Source organism: Alosa pseudoharengus, unplaced genomic scaffold (assembly GCF_046254945.1).
Source record: "Alosa pseudoharengus isolate Yale_2024_CS ecotype anadromous, Long Island Sound unplaced genomic scaffold, YU_APseudo_1.1 YU_APseudo_1.1_scf_6, whole genome shotgun sequence".
NCBI classification, from domain to species: domain Eukaryota; kingdom Metazoa; phylum Chordata; class Actinopteri; order Clupeiformes; family Clupeidae; genus Alosa; species Alosa pseudoharengus.
This window is the reverse complement of record NW_027468848.1, coordinates 36,293,066-36,312,339: the sequence shown is the minus strand read 5'-3', so window position 1 is coordinate 36,312,339 and position 19,274 is coordinate 36,293,066. Positions and strand designations below refer to the sequence as shown.

At 40.2% G+C, this 19,274-nt stretch overlaps 2 protein-coding genes and 1 long non-coding RNA gene across 3 annotated transcripts; all 3 read right to left on the bottom strand.

Moving 5' to 3' along the window:
* Positions 1-2,122: 2,122 nt before the first annotated feature.
* Positions 2,123-3,090, bottom strand: nkx3-1 (NK3 homeobox 1). Its single transcript, XM_076271248.1, has 2 exons — positions 2,806-3,090; positions 2,123-2,632 (listed from the first exon to the last, which is right to left on the bottom strand). The coding sequence occupies exons 1-2, from the start codon at positions 2,993-2,995 to the stop codon at positions 2,208-2,210; spliced, it is 615 nt and encodes a 204-aa protein (XP_076127363.1). The 5' UTR covers positions 2,996-3,090; the 3' UTR covers positions 2,123-2,207.
* Positions 3,091-11,561: 8,471 nt separating this feature from the next.
* nkx2.7 (NK2 transcription factor related 7) lies at positions 11,562-13,283 on the bottom strand. The gene is made up of 2 exons (XM_076270230.1): positions 12,976-13,283; positions 11,562-12,452 (listed from the first exon to the last, which is right to left on the bottom strand). Exons 1-2 carry the CDS (start codon positions 13,274-13,276, stop codon positions 11,881-11,883), a joined length of 873 nt encoding a protein of 290 aa, XP_076126345.1. The 5' UTR covers positions 13,277-13,283; the 3' UTR covers positions 11,562-11,880.
* A 2,799-nt stretch (positions 13,284-16,082) lies between these two features.
* LOC143105790 (uncharacterized) lies at positions 16,083-18,893 on the bottom strand. Its single transcript, XR_012983545.1, has 3 exons — positions 18,755-18,893; positions 18,437-18,513; positions 16,083-17,663 (listed from the first exon to the last, which is right to left on the bottom strand). It is a non-coding gene; the product is annotated as an uncharacterized LOC143105790 (long non-coding RNA).
* Between the last annotated feature and the right edge of the window lie 381 nt (positions 18,894-19,274).

Sequence of the window (19,274 nt, the reverse complement as noted above, 5' to 3'; positions counted from 1 at the left end):
TTGTAGGTAAACCTACTGACCACCATGAAAAGCTACACTTGCACAAATAGGCAGTGCAACAGCTACAGCTACTCTTTGCCAAGAATCTAGGGCCAGACATACTGGAGTCTTTCCCCAACAGATAAGAGTGGGAGAATCTCTGGCAACAGACTGTTTGATGGATTGTGAACAAAGCATAAATCTACCTCCAATCTTGGCTAGCTGCTAGCACACATGCCATTAGCCATACTAATGCATTGGGTGGCTTCTGGAGAGCTCTGACAACCAACTGGAGTGCATTCCAGAGCAGCCAGGGTGGACCATGGGTGGAATTCCAGATCGTCTGACCTCTTTTCACTGTCTTATATCGGACCTTATCTGGCAAAACAAAACACTGTCAGTGCAGAGATTGCTATTATTAAGTGGCATGGTAGTGCCTTTGGAAAAATTGTTTTCTTTAGAGACAGGGCGTGTTGGCTTTCTCGCTTGAATGGCAAGTGAATGAAAATCATGTAATCTCTTGCATCAACCATTATGTCTGTAGTAGATATCAGCATAGTAGACACTCCAGAAAGTAGCCTAGCTGAGTTACAACTGGTAATACCTGTCTTTGTGTAACATTTGATACCTCTGTGAGTAGTAGCTGTGATGAAAATGTGTCAATATGAATCACTTTAAGTATCCTTGTCTAAAGGTTTGAAGTGGAATTTGAATTCCTAATGAAAAGATCAGATAAATTACTTAAACGTGTGCATTCACACTGTTCAGGTCAGATGTTAAATTCACATTCTTACATAAATGAAGTGACAGTTACAGTAACTTGAGGGCACCTCACCTTGATGTTGACTGTCTTAATAGCTGCAGGCCAAAATGAAATCAATCTTACACACACTGTGACTTCAGCATGATAAATGAGAAGTTGACAACTGTCCTGTGAAAATCGATAGACCATCTGTCAAAATACAACTTCCGTTGCTCACGCAATTCTCCTGAATTATTGTCTGTTGTAAAATCTCCTCGTATTGTAAAATCTCCTCGTTTAGGCCTTGCGTTGTGCAAATGCCAGAAGGGTATGAACAAGATGTGTTTGAAAGATACTTTTAAGCAGTAGCCTATCTGTTTCAGGGAAATCTGAGAAATCTCAGGTGTTTCCTTTGTATTGATTGATCAGGATTTATGACAGTGTGTGATGGGTAAAGATATTTAAAATATGTGGTGGGTGAAGAATTGCCATGTGATATCTCATGGCAATTCTGAGGGAAACAAATGTGGGATAAAACATGTTTGTAGGATTAAATGGTACGTACGGTTGTCTTTAGAGGGAGGCCTATTAAGAGCTTTAACTGATGCTGTCATTGTAAATAGAATATACTAATGATGTATTACAGAGACTAGCAACTAGCATAACCTGTTGTTGTGAACAGCCACCTAATGTGGCAGAGTACTCCTCCTTTAAAGGTACTTCCTCCAGGGCCAGGCAGTGTCCAAACATATCGCAATCAAAATTTCTTCTCTGTCCTACAACACGAGGGAACACTGGTTATGTTTCTCACAAACTTAATGTTGTTTGAAGACTAAGAACCATGTCCTCCCAGTGAAGTCAGCTTACAGACATCTTAACACTGAATCATCTTGCAATGGACCATGAGGGCACTTTTGTCTCTAATCTGTTTATCAAGGTGTGCAACTTGTCTTTTAATAACCCCCACATTTCAGTGGTAGCACTCTGTCTGCTAGTGCGTCTTCATCATTATCAGATTTTAAGGGTGCATATCTATCATGCTTGTGTGGGATGTTTTGAAAAGTTCTATATAGCTGAAAACATCACTGGGTTTTACACAATGGGATACATTTGTGAGAAAAAAATTAATGCTCCATGCAAGCAGCACATTTTTGTCTGCAACAAAAATGAATTCATGTAAATTGTCATTAAATTGTGGTCCCCTGAAACATATCATCTAGTTTTAATCCAAAACACGACTGTGCCTATCATGCTCAGGGTCTCTTCACACCTGCTACAACATATTTTGACTGATCTACAGCTGTGACTAATCGCTCAAAAGTAAATAAAAAACAGGGTTTATGTTTAAGGCAGTTTACCTTAATTCTCTAGCTTTGAATGACTAGAGGTTCCAATTCAAGATACTGAAAAATATGGTTTTATTGTTTATAACATACAGGCAAGAAATACCATGAAAACACTCAAATTGTCCGTTATTAAGTCTTGATCACCATACGGCTCCCCTCCACACACCGTTTATAACAAATCCATTCAAATCATAGCCATACGGCCTGTACGGTTGGTGTGGATAGGATTTGTAGATAGTTGCCAAAAGTGACGCTCGACGCAAATCCTCTTCCGTGACAGAAAAGGGAAGTCCCTCCGGCTTTTGGTAACAGTCTTTCCCATATTCCGAAGCTAGTTGCCTCCGTTTGGTTTTGTATCTACGGTTTTGGAACCATATTTTGACTTGCGTCTCCGTTAGTCTCAGACTGCTGGCAAGGTGAGCTCTCTCTGGCGCAGATAAGTATTTCTGGTGATTGAACTTCTTCTCCAACTCCAAGACTTGCAGGTGTGTGAACGCAGCCCGCGAACGCTTGTGTTTGGTGCCGTCTGATGGTGCAGGGCTCGAGTCAGATGACTCGATAGATTCTACAAGAATACAAGGTGCCGAATGTTAAAATGATGAAGTAGCCTACTCCACTAGGACAAACATTGTTTTGATGGAAATGGAGCTAATTTAACAGGTTCGGCTATACTGTGCGTCTACAGTTCCAATATACAATAGCGCATAACCTATTCAGTATATGGTCTTGGCATATTACCTGTTGTGTCATGTGCTGATTCCTCTGTTCTCATTTCCAGTGACAGAGGTTTTTCAGTAGTTTGCTCTGTTCTCCATTCAGAACTGTCATCTCGTATGTAACCGCAACTTGAGGTTCGTCGTTTCTCTTCTTTAATTGAGAGGATATCTTCAATGAAAAACGATGTAAGCTGCTTCTCCGACCCCGCCATTTCCCTCGGATAGATTCCAAATCAGGGCTAAAGGAGATGCACTCTAAAGGCCAATTCAAAGGAAATAACTCAGAACATCCCAAACGAAAATTACTGGTAAGTCTGTCTTCCTCTTGACTTTCTTCACACAATTTATACAGGTGGTGTTGCCGCCTACCCTGCCCAACTCTTATTGGCTGAGAGTTAAGTGAGTTGAACTGATTACGTCAGTTTCGCGCTGTAGAAGCACTACCAAGCCCTCATAATGATAAAAACAGAGGTTGTTCATAGATCATGTCTCCTGATCTGCAATTACCTGTAGTCTCGTTACCTATAGGCCATTATTTAGAAATCATTCTAAAAAGATAGATGAATGGAAATAATATGGGGCAAATAATAAAGAAAAAAATTATTGATTCATAATTCTCCCTGAAAGAATGCATCCCTACTAATGGACTGTGTAAATATTTCAGTAAACCTTTCCAGTGTGGGGACCAGGGACAAAAAAAAACTTCATTAGACCCCAGATTTACAAGTTAGTATGTCTTTTCCTATAGATGCAAGTTTTTATTCTATTTTTTATGCTTTAAATTATTTAAATTTGTAGCTAATTTTTATATGCAGTTTTCAGTGTAAATGCCATTGACACACATTGTATTAGTGCCTTTGGCACAATGTGTTGTAAATGACACCGCAAGTGAGCAGCTTTGCTCTTCTTCCCCTCCCTGCATTGGCCCTTATCCTCAGCTCGTGAAACGGGGAGATTTATTGTGCAACTGGATATCTGTATTATGCACTGACAAGGGCCTGGGTGTCAGGGCTAGGCAGAGGGGCCATGTGTCTGCCTGTTGCAGGCTTGTAGCCCTCTCAGGTCGGGTCAGGCAGGCAGGGCGGGTGGGTGGCCCCTCACCATGGGGCTAATGTGTTCTGCACATTGGGGCAGGCTCCTTGGCTGACACCCACGTTGCCGCCGCGGCTGTTTGTTTGCTGTGCTCCCCCGTGTCTCTTGTTGACCTCGTAGAACTCGGGACAGGACAGGACGGGGGGAAAGTGTTGGGAGGGGGAGGAGTAGCGCCGTCTCTCAGGAGAGCTGAGATTCCGGTTTGGAATAACAAGGAGGCGAGGAAGACAAACGGGGGTATTGTGTGCATCCCTGACCCTCACACACACACACACACACACACACACACACACACACACACACAGACTTCTGCCGGGTTTGTCTGCCTGTCTTGGTGTGATTGCGTGGCTTTTTTCAAATGCTAGAAGAGCCTCTCCAGCTTGTCTCTCTGAGTGTGTGCTCTTGGGAAAAGAAGTTTCGGTAAGACATATTGATGCTTGAACAAACCAGAAAATATATTTCCCTTATAAATGATTTGTAATACATTGTGGGGGTTCATTGGTCGTGTGGCACTGCATACAGCAGTGGTTCTCAAAGTGTGGGGTGGGGAATAGAGACATGTCAGGTAGGGCGCGATGAACAGGAGGATTTTTTATTTTATTTTAATCTTTAATAGCGTGTTTCATAGATCATAGATTCAAAACAAAATAGCCACACACAAACATAGTCATAAACAGACCGACATATGAATTAAAATAGCAAGACCAAGACAGGAAATGCAACGTGAAACCATTTTTTTTTTATATTGCCATTTTGCCGAGTTGATGGGATCATGTGGGGCTTCCAAAGTGGGGAATGACAGAAAAAGTTTGAGAACCACTGGCATACAGGATCTCCAGTATTACAATAGAACAGAATAGGATGGCATAAACCCAGCATGGGATTGAGGGTTTCATCTTCAGGAAATCTTCAAAAGCATGACTCATGGACCTGATGCTCCATGCAGGTGAAACAGGTATACAGTGCAGTATTTTTGTGTAATCCTAAGTACAGCCATTGAACTGAGAAGTGAGTATGCATCAACATTTTTGTGAGGGTTTACTTCATTCAAGACTTATATTGTTGTCATGTAAACATTGTATTGAAGATTCTTCCAAAGATATTCACATTGAATTCTCTTCCTGTGTGTGTGTGTGCATGTGTGCATGCACGTGGGCGTGTGTGTGTACCTGCATAAAAGTGCCTTCATTCATAAGGTCTTTGATCAAGTCTTTTTCCTGTTTTGCGTCTCTTTCTGATTCCTATCTTAATTTTAGAAGAGCATAGTAACTCTATTCATTGAAATTGCCCTTTGCCATGTTGTGGACTGTGAGACAAGTACGCCAAATGGAATAACATCATTCACTCATAGTTGACCGAGCTCTTCTGTCTCTGGTTACCTCATGCCCTGCGCCCTAACCTAACGCAGTAACTCTGACACCCCAGACTTTGGAGGTGCCACCACCAGATGTGGGCTAGTTAGGGTATGACCCCGTGACCCAGGAAGTCATATGTCTCACCCTGTACATGGCCCACGCCAGTGTCATTTGTTTTTCTAGGATGGGTTTATCTGGTTGACTTGTTTGTCTTTCGTGTTCTCCCTGCATTCTCCTTCCTACATGGTCTTCAACACTCCTTCAGGTTGAGAAATACAAATGAACTGAGAGGACGCTTGAAGTAGACTTTACATTTTTTTAAATTAGTGTTGTTTTACTTTTTTTATATTGAACTGTGGCAGGAAATGTCCATTTTTACATGTTTAAGCTACAGTTGTAAATCCGTACTCCAAAAGAAAGAACCCCTTCCCCCTTTCCGACTGGGCTGGATGATGGCAGAGTACCAGTATTGAGGCTCCCTCTAGTGGTGAACATGGTCACTATTACCATTATCACTGTCTGTGACATTAGCATTTTCTTGCACATATTGGGCTCTATCTTGGTGATCTAAAATGCATGGTCAGTGGCGAATAGCTTAAATACATTTAGGGGTGTGTCCAGTCCACATTCGGGGTGGCGCTTGGCGCAAAAGGGTGGTTCTTATGTTTTTATGTTTGGCCTTAACATCCTTTAAGTTTAAACCAATGAAAATTACATCTGTCATTCCCTTTAACAGCAAACAGCGCAACTTCAAACAGCACATCAGTATTTTAATAGTCAGCGGCGCATTTGAAGGAATCTGCTATCCACTAAACCATGCTTTACTAAAACCTAGCAGAGTCTAGCCTACACACATTGGCACTATTATTTGAACTCAATGGCAAAGTGAAACTAACTTGACTGTGGTCTCATAGTCAACGACAAAACAGTTCCACATAGTTAATTACTTTCACTATTGACTGAGAAGTGGTTACCATCGAAAACATAGCCCGAAGTTGTTTGGGACTGCTTGCTAAGGGCTGCTTACATCTCGTGACGGTGCTTCTTCAGCTGTGCTTTAGATGAGCGTTTTGCTATAGACCAGGTTTTTCTTGGTCAGTGGCGTAATGTTTTTTAGAGGTTGTAAGATACCGATTTTTGGATCATGCGCCAGACCACACCTTCTGCCAAACCCCTGGGCACAAGGCTTAATAAAAGTGAAGTGCATGGCGAAAAATTTGAGTGTAAGATTGAAATAAGCTTTGCCTCGAGACAAGAATAAGCTTTGCGTTGCGTTTTTGATCATCAAAATAGAGCCCCTTGTCACCTTGGCTTGATGTGCTCTGTAGTGAATTATGTTTATTTAACAGAAAACTCATGTAATTACTTAAACAAGTCTATATTTTGTGTGCTGCTGCTGTATTAATGTGTCCTAGTGAAGTAGTCCAGTAAAAAAAGAAAGAAAAAAAGGGAAAGATCTTATTGTACAAGGACTGTGCGTCATCACACAGACCTTTCATTTACAAAGACACCCATTCCACTTAGCAACTGTAAAGTAAGCTCTGCAAACAGTCACAACAGTGTGAGTTGTGGTGTCGAAGGAAGTTGCTTTTACACATCAGCAGTATTGTGGTAACTGCAGTTGTTAGGCAGGAGCAAAAATATTATTTCAGATTGGGGTTTGAATTGATGAGAGATCAAACAAGCTTCTGCTGACGCCTGCCCGACCTTTGTGAGCTCAGAGAGAGACGCCTTCGGTTGTGATGGGGCATAGTTTATGTTGGCTCAAGATGCCTCACACACACCTGCCAGGTGAGGTTTGAACAGGTGAGCTCTGGTGATATGGAGAGCCACTCTCCAGTTTTCTTTCTCTCCTTGAGAGCTGCTCACATGGACAGTGTGATTTCTGAAGATGTTTGATGGGCTCTGTACTGATCCACTCAGCAGCAGAGATATTTGTCAATATTAGAGGCACCGTAACCACCAGTTAGGTTGCTGTAAAATACTTATAGTTTTGTCATGTTTTTAATTATTTCAATGTGTTTAACCTACATCTGACTGCATGCCCTCATTTGACAATTCTATTTGATTGGTTGTTTGGTATGTTTTAATCTCCACAGAACTGGGTTGAAGTTAATGTTGTTAACCAGCAGAGGGGGCCAGTGGACAATAATTTCATTTGCATATTAGTGACTGGACCTCACTGGCTGGATGGGGAGCTTTTTTAATTTTGTCCTATCCATTCATGTGATACTCACATAGCTAAAACAGCATGTTATACAGTATGCTTTATGCACTTTTGGGTACAGTCCTGCTTGGAATATGAGTATTGTATCTGTCAGGCCTCTTTTTTGTCTCAATTGACATTGATCATTTGTTTTGGTCTCCCTTTGTTTAAATCCTCTCCTCTCTTCTAGGCCTTCGGGTCTGATCTGATAGCACGCAGCATGCTTCAGGCAAGCTGCCCTGTGCAGGTAAGTGAGTGTTTGACAGTTTGGTGTTCAATCAAACTGGTTAGGGCAGAAATGTTGCTGCACTCTCAGACTGGAGGTTGACAGGGTGACTGACAGTACAAACATCGCCTTTCAAACTGGCTTAAACCTTGGATAAATAGCCCATGGTGTGTTCCATGCATTTCTTTATTCTTAGTAGTCTTAGTGGATACAAAACGCAACATTTTTTCCTGATGCGTGATTGCGATCAAACACAGAAGGCGGAGAGTCTGAAAGCAACTTCTAAATCTCATACATCACTGAAATACACCTAACTGCTGCTTTGTTTGGACTTTTTAAAACCCTATCCTCTGAGTTTAATTGCATTCTCACCTGCTACCAACTTTACATCAAAAATTAGGATTTTTATGATTTTTTTGTTGTTGTAACCAAATGTCATATTCATAATCAGAGTTGATCTACATCACTCCTAATCCAGCTGATAAATGTTTTTCCTTCCTACTGAAAAAAGAACAACTTACTGTGAGAGTACTTACTAGAGTACCCACTCTACCCTCTAACCTATGTCCATTTTTAAATACACAGTCAGTAGACTGGTTTAAACTGGTGGCGTATGATTTAAAACTCTGGCAAAGCCACTTTCCTGCTAACAGTTTGTAAGACCGCAATCTTACACAACTCGTAAAATACCATAAACACAAGAATGCTGGGTAAATAAAATAGTGCAGACAATACATCATTGTAATTGAAGTCGTTAAAAAAGGCTACAAGTTTTCCTTTTACTCAACCGAGTTCAAGATTGTTGTTGCCAGGAGACAAGAGGTTGTTTATAAGATGGCCGACAGTTGAGTGATGTGCTATAAGTGAGGACGGATGTGTAGATGTAAGCTTTGTTGGGGGAAGGTTTTGCTTTATTTCACATAGAGATGTCCTAAACCAATCTCCAACTAATGCAAGTACAGACAACAGTGCTTAACAGCCTGCTTTAAACAGACATAGCAAGCAAGGCAGTTGCAGTTTTTGCCACAGCGTTGAAAAACGTATTATCTTTGCATAAGACACTGCTGTTGACATCATGCCAGTAGTTCTGCTCTTTTAAAATCTCAACCCTCACAAGTCTTGGCAGACAGGTTTGGACTCTTGTTCAGATAACTTTCATTCATCAAATCACTATCTAGACAACATTGTTAACATTGACAAACAATAAGGATGAATAAATATCCACAAAAAATATTTGTGTCCTAACAGAAGTATCCTTCCTCATCATTCTTAATCTTCCTACTTTCATTTTTTTTACTTGTATGTTTAGTGAAACTTCAACTAACTGCAGAGACACATCATCAAACATTTTGGAATCTGCAGGGATAACTATATTGCAATTGAGGGGGGTGATCACGGTTTTCGCTTATACCTGAGGCTATTGACTCACACATTTCAGCTGTGACAGGGACCTCTTTGAGGAGAGCATGTGAGTAGGTAGCACGGAAGAAGCTGTAATCATGGCTAAATTGCTGTAGGTGTTTTTTCTGTCCGTTCAAAAGAGGACTTTGTAACTCATATTTCATACAATTGAAAAGAAAACTATATTTGTTCTTGCACTGACAGTTTTTTTTCTATTACCTTGTCTACATTATACTTTACTCTCCTATTTGTCCATATTATTTATGCTGGTCTCTAGACCTTATTCTTGCACTGTTGCACTGTTGGACTACTTTTTGCACCTTCACCATGACACTCTCTCTCTTGAGCACCTCACCATGCACACAGAACTACAGGCCAGTCCCGGCCCTGTCACTGCAAGCGTCTCATGCTTGATCACCCTCAAGCACACTGTGGATTTTTTAATTTAATTTATATAGTATATTTAGTATTTAGTTTTGTTAGTTTTTCTTATCTTCTACTGTCTCTATTGTACAGTGGAGTTTTGTTATATGTTTATACTTATTTTTACCATTTCTGCTGTAAGTGCATGTTGTGTGTGATGTCTGTATGCTACTGAGACCTTTGAATTTCCCCTTGGGGATCAATCTATTTGCGGTGTACAATTCTTGTGTTCACTCTGTGTTGTTTGTTGTTAATCAAATTGCAGATTTGATAAATAGATCATCTCGAAAGATACTTATGTCTTGGACTTGTATATTTAGCATAAACAGATACTTATGTCTTGGACTAGTATATTTAGCATAAACAGATTCTTATGTCTTGGACTGGTATATTTAGCATAAACCAACGTTTTTAAATTCTGAACTGCAGTGTTTTATATTCAACATTTTAATTCACTATTTGGCATATGTAACTATTAAGAATACACATTTACATATATGCATACACTTTCATGAACACACACACACACACACACACACACACACCAAGATTGGAAATAACTTTTTAACCACACACCTCACCATTCACAGCCACACACACACACACACTGACTGATTAAGCAGCTTCCTTAAGCTTGGCTCATCTCTGATAGGTAAGTGCCTGGCTGATATCATCTCTTCCTCCGGTGTCGCCTTGTGGCACACGTCGAGTGTTGCCGCAAGAAGCCGAGCTTCCGACACTCACTCTGCTTATCTGATCTGCTCAAGTGGCCCAGGACTCCACACTGTCTGCAGCTAAGTGCAGCTCCCAGTTAGAGAGCCTTGCTTTATCTCCCTCCTAAAACATTGCTATGAGCCTAATATTCCTTCAGTTATCTTTGCGACCCTGCCCATCTTTCTTGTCCCTTATCTTATAGGGCTTTCGCTATGTCAAGAGTAGAGTTTGCAGACATATCACCTCCATCAAATGACAGGAATGCTTGATAATCATCTCTTTTGGTCAGTAGCTTAATGGACTATAATGGTCATTAAACACATTCAATGAATATTCATAATAGTTTCTGCCGTCTACTGCAGTGGTCAAGTGAGATGCTGTTAATTTCACATGCAGGGAGGGTTTATTTAACATTGTGTCACTCTGTGGTGTTTTGTTGTATGTAAAGTGTGTAATGTCACTCAGAGATGTAGTGCGTAAAAAATAAAATATAATGTAGTAGGACCTAGTATTTCTTCCTGAACAACTAACTTGTGTGATGGATCTTAATGCATTCTGTTATATTTGATGTATTTCAGATATTTGGAGGCCTTTCTTAAATGAAAACTCTGTAAATATAGGATCAATAAAGTAAGCAAAACAAAGACTATTATAGTTATAGACTATAATACTGTATTAATAAAAAAAAAAGTTATACATTAATAATAATCACAATAATAATAATCATACAGACGCTGTTAAATCCTAATGGTATTATCGTTTATAATAATGATAATACTTAGTTTACTTAGTCAGCCAGTTGTACTTCTGTGTTGTAGAAGTAGGTTGTCTATCTGGCCTACCCCTAAACTGGGGGAGATGAGCTGAGGGCTCTTGTTCGACTGAAAGACACGCTGCAGAGCAGAGACGCGCTGTCTGCTGCTTTATTTACCCTACTCAGCGGTCCAGGATGAGACAGGATCTGGCATCTTATCTAAATCTGATTGAGTCAGTCACAGCCATTGTTTAGCTTGTTTGGTCCATGGAACAATCATTAACACCCCATTTGATTTCCATTAAGATTTAAAAAACGGGGAAGGTATGTATAGGCTAGGCTGTATCGCCTGTGTTTTGTTATAGAATGACCATATTTAGACTCTGCAGAATATCTGTACGAACGTAACCATACAATGAATGTGTTCTTAGCAAAATGTAGAACATTGATAAAACATATTACGCACATCCTTTCCCACATTTTTCACATTTTATTACGAAAATAATGCTTTGTAGTATACCGTTTATTAAGACGGACATTTTTTAAAATGTTTATCAAAAGAAAAATGAAAAAAGAAATATTTATATTTTAGTTGACAATATCAGTAGACATTTTGTTTGTTCGGAATGTAGGCTATTTAAAATAACAAATTGCCTACAAATAAATCATATATGATCGAACGGGGCAGGTGAAGGAAGGCCAGGCCAGTACATGTCAGTCTAAATGGCTGGAAATACAAATGTAATAATTAACAAAACAATAATACGTTATGAGTCAAAATTGATAGGCATAGTCTATTCATAAGGTCGGGGTTCGGGTCAGGATGGTACAGTGTTTCACTGCAAACCTAACATTTATGTCCATTGCGGAGCTTTGCAATAATTTGTTCTTCATGATATTGATATGGCGTTTATGTTGCGCAGCTCTCACCATGCCCTGATACCCGGGAGAGAGCTTTGAAAGGGTCCTTGCTGGCTGATGGGCCCTTCTGTATTACTCATTGCCAGGCTCAGATCAGCAATAGGATTTTGCGCAGTATTCACCAAAGGCGACACACCTGCGTAATTGCAACTGTACGGATTGTTGCCGTAACCACTGTAGTAAGTGTTGTACGTATATGAGCCCATTGTAACATTGTATGGTGTCGCATGCGTAGCGCCAAGACAGGGCTTTCCATCTCGCACTAATACTGGCACTGCAACTCTTCTAGGAGGTAACGGGTGGCCGGCCAACTCCAGTGTTTTGTCTTGCCTTTGTCTTTTGCACTTGTACCGTCTGTTCTGGAACCAGATTTTTACTTGGGTAGAAGTGAGCTTCAACAGGGTAGCCAGGTGGTCTCTTTCTGGCGCAGAGAGGTAGCGCTGCTGGTTGAAGCGCCGTTCGAGCTCCAACACCTGCGCCTGGGAGAACAGCACGCGCGGCTTCCGACGCAGCCTCTGTTTCGGCCTGCCGTCCTCGCTCCTGACTTTGCCATTCAAAATGTCGTTTCCACATGCGCCTGTGAAAAAGAAAGTCCAAACGTTTTAGAAAAATACAGAGAATTAGGCCTATTACGTGCATTTCATGTGTGTATATCTGTTTTCTTGAAACCGACCAAGCAAACTGAGGCAACAATAGGCAACAATTTACTCCGAAAGCATATTCTTGCTGTCCTGGTTAACCGCCAAAATTGTAGGCTACGAAACATGTTTAATTTCCTGGCTTGACTTGACGTGGTGTTGCCATGATATCTGTAAATTATTAATAGTTTTATTGTAAGGGGGGCGTTGTAGAGGGGTCATTTGAATAACGCCACGTTGATAGTCCTCTAAAATAAACAAACTTCAACGACCCAACTTGAGGAAGCTTTATGCCTTTAGTGTTGTGATGTCTGGTATGGATTGTCAGTTTTAATGAATGGAATAGGTTAGGACTGGGGTAATATCAGGCAGATAAATATATGCTCTCCAGGCACATTGAATGCATAACATACTAGCCTTCTTGTAAGACCCAAGACCAGTGTGGAAGGTTAGAAAGCTCACCTGAGTCTTCAGTTAGATCAGCCTCATCCTCCGTCGGGGAACCACAGCCTCGGAGCATGTCATCATCTGAGTTCATTCCGCATCTCGGCTGTTCACCGGCGGTGAAGTTTGGCTTGTCCGGGCTGTACAGTAAATCCAGACTTCGGCTGAGCGCGTTGTGCATACACTGGAGAGACTGCATCGGAGGGACATCTAGTTCCGGCAAGGTCGCTTGCTGATTGAAAACATAGTTCTGCTGTTGTTCCAGCTTTAATATATCCTTCACCGAGAACGGCGTTGAAGTCACCGGGCAGGGAAGCATCACTTGTTGAGGACTGCCAGCGACGTCTCCAAATCAGATTTACGCAAACTCAAGACACTTCAGTAAATAAAAAAATCCAATCGTATTTATTCCAGCCCCGTAACCGAGATGTCTTGTTGATGTCTTTCCTCATGTAGTGGGATAAATTTCAGTTGCGTGCCAGCGGCTCTCTGCCAGGCGCGTCTCCCTATGTGCTTCCTCGAACCTTCACCACCCCTAGTCAAACGCATGGCGTGAAGCAAGCTCTTATCACGCCCGAGACCACTCCCTTTTCTGTGCTTCAAAGACTCAACTCAACATCAGTAATATTATAGTGGTCATCATTTAGCCAACGAAGTTTTTGCAATCTGTTGGATAAACTTGAAATATAGGATACCTTAATATACCTTATATTTCAAATACATATTTAAATATAGGATACCTTAGACACTGTCATTAGGAAAACTAACATTAAGAATTTCTTTAATTGCTTTAATCTATTCACATCTTGACGTAAAGGACATTTTAATCTAGAAACCGTTTCTATTGGTGAGGCTAGCTTCTGAATTGTCTCTGAATGCATGCACAAATATTTATACGATATATATATATATATATGTATGTATGTATTATCGGAATATTTCCAGTTTAAATCGAAACAGGTTGTTTGAAAGTGTGCGAATGTCTAATATTAATAGTCCAGTAACTGGATTTGAAGAATGACTAACTAAAAAAGAAATGCCTATTTGAGAATGAGACAGGAATTGGAAGGTTTCACAAACCGTGAACTTCATGTTTGTTAGTTTTATTTCTGTAACAAACTACTTTAAAATCATTCTTGTAAGATTGTTGGCCTACATCTGCATTAGAATAAGCCTAGCCTATTATCCAGCTTAATGATGATAGCACAAACTATTTCAACTTAAAATGGAAAATGGCAGGGGAAAGGGAAATGACGCTTATGAAGATTTGTTAGCCTCCCAAAAATAATTCAATCGAAATTATTAATGACAGTGAATGAGGCTTACTTAGCCCTTGATGTAGCCTACTTTAGGCTTGCTGTTGAAAGTCTTAGATCTGATGTGCCATCCTCATTGACTTACTCATTTCTATCGATAATGCACACATTCTTGTGCCACACACCCCAAACATCCATGGCCCTGTCCTGTCTGCAGGACGTCGAATTAGTGTCCACATCCCCACGCTTGAGTGCACCAGCAAGACAAGGTGGATGTTGGCCGAGGTTTACACAAGCTCGGACTTCCAACGGCCTATTAGTGTACACAGGCCACAACAAACAGTAATACTACACCTAATGTTGTGGAGGAGAAGAGGCCGCGGCGCCAGACTGCAATGCTTGGCTGAGGCTGAGAAGATCAGGAGAACGGGGGCGAGCGGGAGAACGTCTTTATCCCTCCGTAATGACCCCGCAGACTGCTGCCGGCTGACCTCTGCAATAGTTTGACAGGGAGACTAAAGTACTCATCAGTGGTCCCATGATAGGCTTCTTGTGCTGCTAGACCAACAGGTTCACCGGTGGATTTCCATTCAATCAGGATATATTTCAGTGAAATGCGCACGGAATTCTAATGATTCCAGGTTATTTTATATTTTATCTGAGCCAATCTTTAGCTAGAATAGGCCAACTACGTGAACATGTTCGCCTATCTGTATAAGTCAAGTTGTTACCTTGTTTTGCGCGGTTTATTTTTTATTTTTTGATGTGATGTCAGCATTTCTATTTTCAGGCCCAAATATATTTATGATATTTGCCTTTGCTTTGGCTGTTATTTCAGCTCATCAAAGGTAGGCCTTCACATTTAAGACAGAAAACCTGCCCACGCATGTCAGTCTTGGTTTGGTTTTAACATCTTTGTATAGCCTACTGATACATGCTCCATGAACCATATGTATTATTGAACCATAGTTTATATTTATTTTCGGAGTAGCCTAAACTATGAATATTCGAAGTTCTGCTTGAAGTAACTTATTTATTTAGACTATATAATGACACCCCCCCCCCCCCCTCTCTGTGTGTGTGTGTGTGTGTGTGTCTGTGTGTGTGTGAGAGAGAGAGAGAGAGAGAGAGAGAGAGAATAGGTTGCTGCGTTAATATGGCTGTGTGGTAATATTTAGTACATGCGTAATGGTTTACAATTGAGAAAAATCAACTGCCCTGCTGTCTGTGACAATTCCCTCTCCATTTAAGGGAACAAGAGAAGTGCGCTTGGATTTATTGTCTAACCACTTGTTTGCTAGGCTTTGGCTAAACCCAACGCAAAAATGTTTGGGTATGTACTCCACATTGTTTGACTAATAAACATCCTTTCTTAAACGATTTGGGAGCTGAAATGTTTACTTAATTTAATTTCACTTGATGTAAAACAATTCCCTTTCATAAACAATGTGGGTAAAACATTTTGTAAACCTGTTATTTTATAAATGTGTTTAGCCTTCTTATGCGTGACCTCTTGTCCCAAGTATGACTATGAATAATTCACTTTCGGACATTTTTCATTAGCATCGTTGTGTTTACTTGGCCCAACATATTATTTAATGCAACCATACAACTTGAAACGATGTCATGTAAAACATTTTAGCCTCAGCGCCACTTTTAATTGCTGAAATACTGTCTGCTACGATCTGTTCATGTAGAGAGTCTACAAGTTGCTGCTTTCTTGTGATTTGTAAAAATCTGTCTACCTTTAAAATGGAACATTTTATGGAGTATATCTTGAACACCAAAACAGGACACCAAGAAGATTAAAAACAACATAACATTGTTGGTGTTAAACGGCGGAGATGACGTTTTTACGCTACACAGTAAAATTGACAGAGTTGTTTTCGACTCTAATAGAGTCGATTCTGACTCTGTCATAGAGACCCATTGGTCCCACCCCACAGAGAGTAAATTTGACTCTTCTCCTAGAGCACATTTTTCAGAGTTAAATTTACTCTATAGAGAGTTGGAAAATCACCAAGATAAACTCCACAGGGAGTAAAGAAAAATCTACTCTATAAGCCAACAACTCTTTCCAGAGTCATCTTAACTCTTAATGGGGTAATCTTAGTTTATCTCTATTCAGAGTTTATTCCCAGCTACTCTTGCTAGAGTCACCATTTTGCTTGTCTTTATTTACCCTTTATCAAGTTCTACAAAATCTGAAGGACATAGACAAATTATTGAAAAAATATTTATTACAAAATATTATGTTAATGTATCAATATACAATATATTTCCTTTTGTAAATGCATGTACAGTACAACACATTTGGCATCAAATGGAACAAAGCCACTAGAACATAATATCAAGTTGTTGTTAGTGATACATTAGCTTACATACCAATTTTACTCACTCTACAGTCTGTACTGAAACATTCTAGCATCACAGACATGTTTAAGTCCACACATTCTAACAGTGAAGCTACACCAGGCGCGTAACTGAAGCTTTACGTTCGCATAGCGTCTGCTGCAACAATTAGCTGGCACTATAATCAATGGAGGTAGCTACACCAGATGTGATAGCGGCGCGTACGTTTGAAAAAAATGAATTTTACGCGTCGCGAACAGATCGCTTCAGTTACGCGCCTGGTGTAGCTCATACCTAAGGCATGATCCAATGGATGGGGCCTAGAAGAGATTTAAGATGACTTAAAGTATGATTCATTTCCTCAACACTTTGCTTATCACTCAAAAAACTGAATAGTTTCCTCAACCTGTATCTCATGTACAGCAGAATGCATAACAGGAACCACTGTATCAAAATCTACCGCCAAATCATTACTTGTGTGTTCACTACAGTTATTTTCCAAAACATGAACATTATTAACGCTATACTCATGTAACCTTTCCAAATGTTTTCTAAAAGCCAGAAAATGTCCCTGAAACACCCAGTCTCACCATACTTTAACCTGAGTGTTCTACCGGGACACAGCCCATGTGGTGATTCTGCTACCTGGATCCTTTTTTGCAGTTCGATGCTGGAGGAAGAAAGACCTTTACTCTGTTTAATAGTCTTCTCTTTGAACATAGTTGACCACCTCTCAAAAAGCTTCGCTGAAATCTCACCAAACAGTAACAGTCTTGCTCAATCTGATCCATTACATCCACAAATCGAGAGAATGTTGCAAGCATATGAGGTGATTGAGGGTCATGGACCATTTTTTCTGACGATAATCAAACGTTCACCTTCAGCCGCACAACTTCTTCATCAGAAGAATGCTTCATTAGAGATACCGCCTCTCTCAGCTGTTCTTCATTCAGGACTGGCTCGGGCACATCTTCAGAAGCTGGTCCTCCATTATGTTCATTGTGTGCTGGACTTTGTGGTTCCTGAGGCTTTCCTCTGAATTGTTTTAATGCGTCAGGCCAGGTACCCTGATCCGCTGGCTGGATCATAGAAATGTTCCTATAAAACAGTATAAAGTAGGGTGAGTTACAGCATTAAGGGGAAATCCAGCGATTTTCCAAATAGATCTCCATTTCTTGGATCACCGAGTATGTAAAACGAAAACAATCGGTTTTACATAGCTCGAGTTGCTACAGCCAGCAGCTAAAGCGACTGTGCAGCTACAGCGCTACACTCTGGGGTCATGAACATTGGGGCTCAGGAACATGCCCCTAGAGTGTAGCGCAGTAGCTTCGTGGCTGCAGCATCTCGAGCTAAGTGAATCCGATTGTTTTTTTGTTTTTTGTTTTTTCCCTGTACCGACAGTTCTCGGTGACCTTGAGAAATGGAGATCAATGTGAAATTCAGTGCACTGTAAACAATGTATTTGATCTTAAACAGATTCATTACAATTTGTATGCAGAAATACTTATGAAATGGTTTCATTTCAAGTTCAATCATTTAAAAGAAACAAAAAATACTGTTCATCTGGTGGTTGAGATACTGGGATTTAAAGTCAAAAGTCAAGCACAGCATGACAAATCCACACACTCGCATCTGTGCAAAATTATCTTTTTATATAGCTTTTGGTCATAGGCCTTTTTCAGGATTCCTGAAGAGGGTCTATGACCGAAATCTAGAATAAAAAGATCATTTTGCACAGATCTGATGTGTGGAATTTTTTTGAAGAAAAAAAAAATACCTCAGTGTGGGTTTCAGTTTAGGTTACCTTTGTGTTAATGGGCAGCATAAAGATTTTACCAATATTTAACTAGGGAAAAAATGCCACTTACTTGCTCTACCCCATCATCTCCCTTGGGCTTATTTGGAGACAAGGCAGTGGTGTCATCTGAATCACATAATGCATCTACTACAAAGCAGAGGACAGAATAAATCAGTAATATAGTCATGTCCAGTACCTGTGACGGCTGTATGTCATGTAGTCTTTGATGACTGAGATTTTTAAACACTAAATAGGCTCAAAGACGGACATAATCAACATCCACAAACCCCACAGAGTGGCATTCCATCAAAACAATGTGTTGCAACCGCTGTTGATATATTCACAAAACTTGTACCAAGTTTTAACTACATTCCATAATACAACTCACCATCATCTTCTGCAGGCTTCAGCTTTAATACACCACAATTTGGATCCTTCACCACATCTTCAGACACATAGTTGTCAATCTTCTGTACCAAACTCATCATACATTTTAGCCCAGCTTGGTGTTTGGCTTCAATATCAAATTTCATTAACACTAAAATAAAAATTAACAGAACATTACAAAAAAAACCTGACAATAGACTTAAACAATGCAACAATTGAATAAATCAGTACCTTGGTTAAAGAAATCCTCTAGAGTGGCATCAGTTTCCACCATTTTAAATGTATCTGGTCTGCCTGGTATTTAACTTTCACCAACATCCTGAAAAAACATAAAATCAAACATTCAGACAAAATCAACACTACTTTTAAAACACTTTCTTAAAACAAACCAGGTAACAACTCTCAGTGACACTGACTAAACTAGTAAATGTGGCACGTGCACCTGTTGGCACTTTGCACTGAACACGTGTCTTCTATGCTATCAATGATGCACATTCAGCAATCAACACATGTCCTTGATA

Bases quoted from the DNA above. Each gene is read 5' to 3' on its own strand.
- nkx3-1 (XM_076271248.1), bottom strand. From the start codon at position 2,995: ATGGCGGGGTCGGAGAAGCAGCTTACATCGTTTTTCATTGAAGATATC. The intron at 2,633-2,805 runs GTAATATGCCAA...GTATTCTTGTAG, and splicing joins ATCAGCACATGACACAACAG to AATCTATCGAGTCATCTGAC.
- nkx2.7 (XM_076270230.1), bottom strand. From the start codon at position 13,276: ATGCTTCCCTGCCCGGTGACTTCAACGCCGTTCTCGGTGAAGGATATA. The intron at 12,453-12,975 runs GTGAGCTTTCTA...TCTTTTTCACAG, and splicing joins TGATCTAACTGAAGACTCAG to GCGCATGTGGAAACGACATT.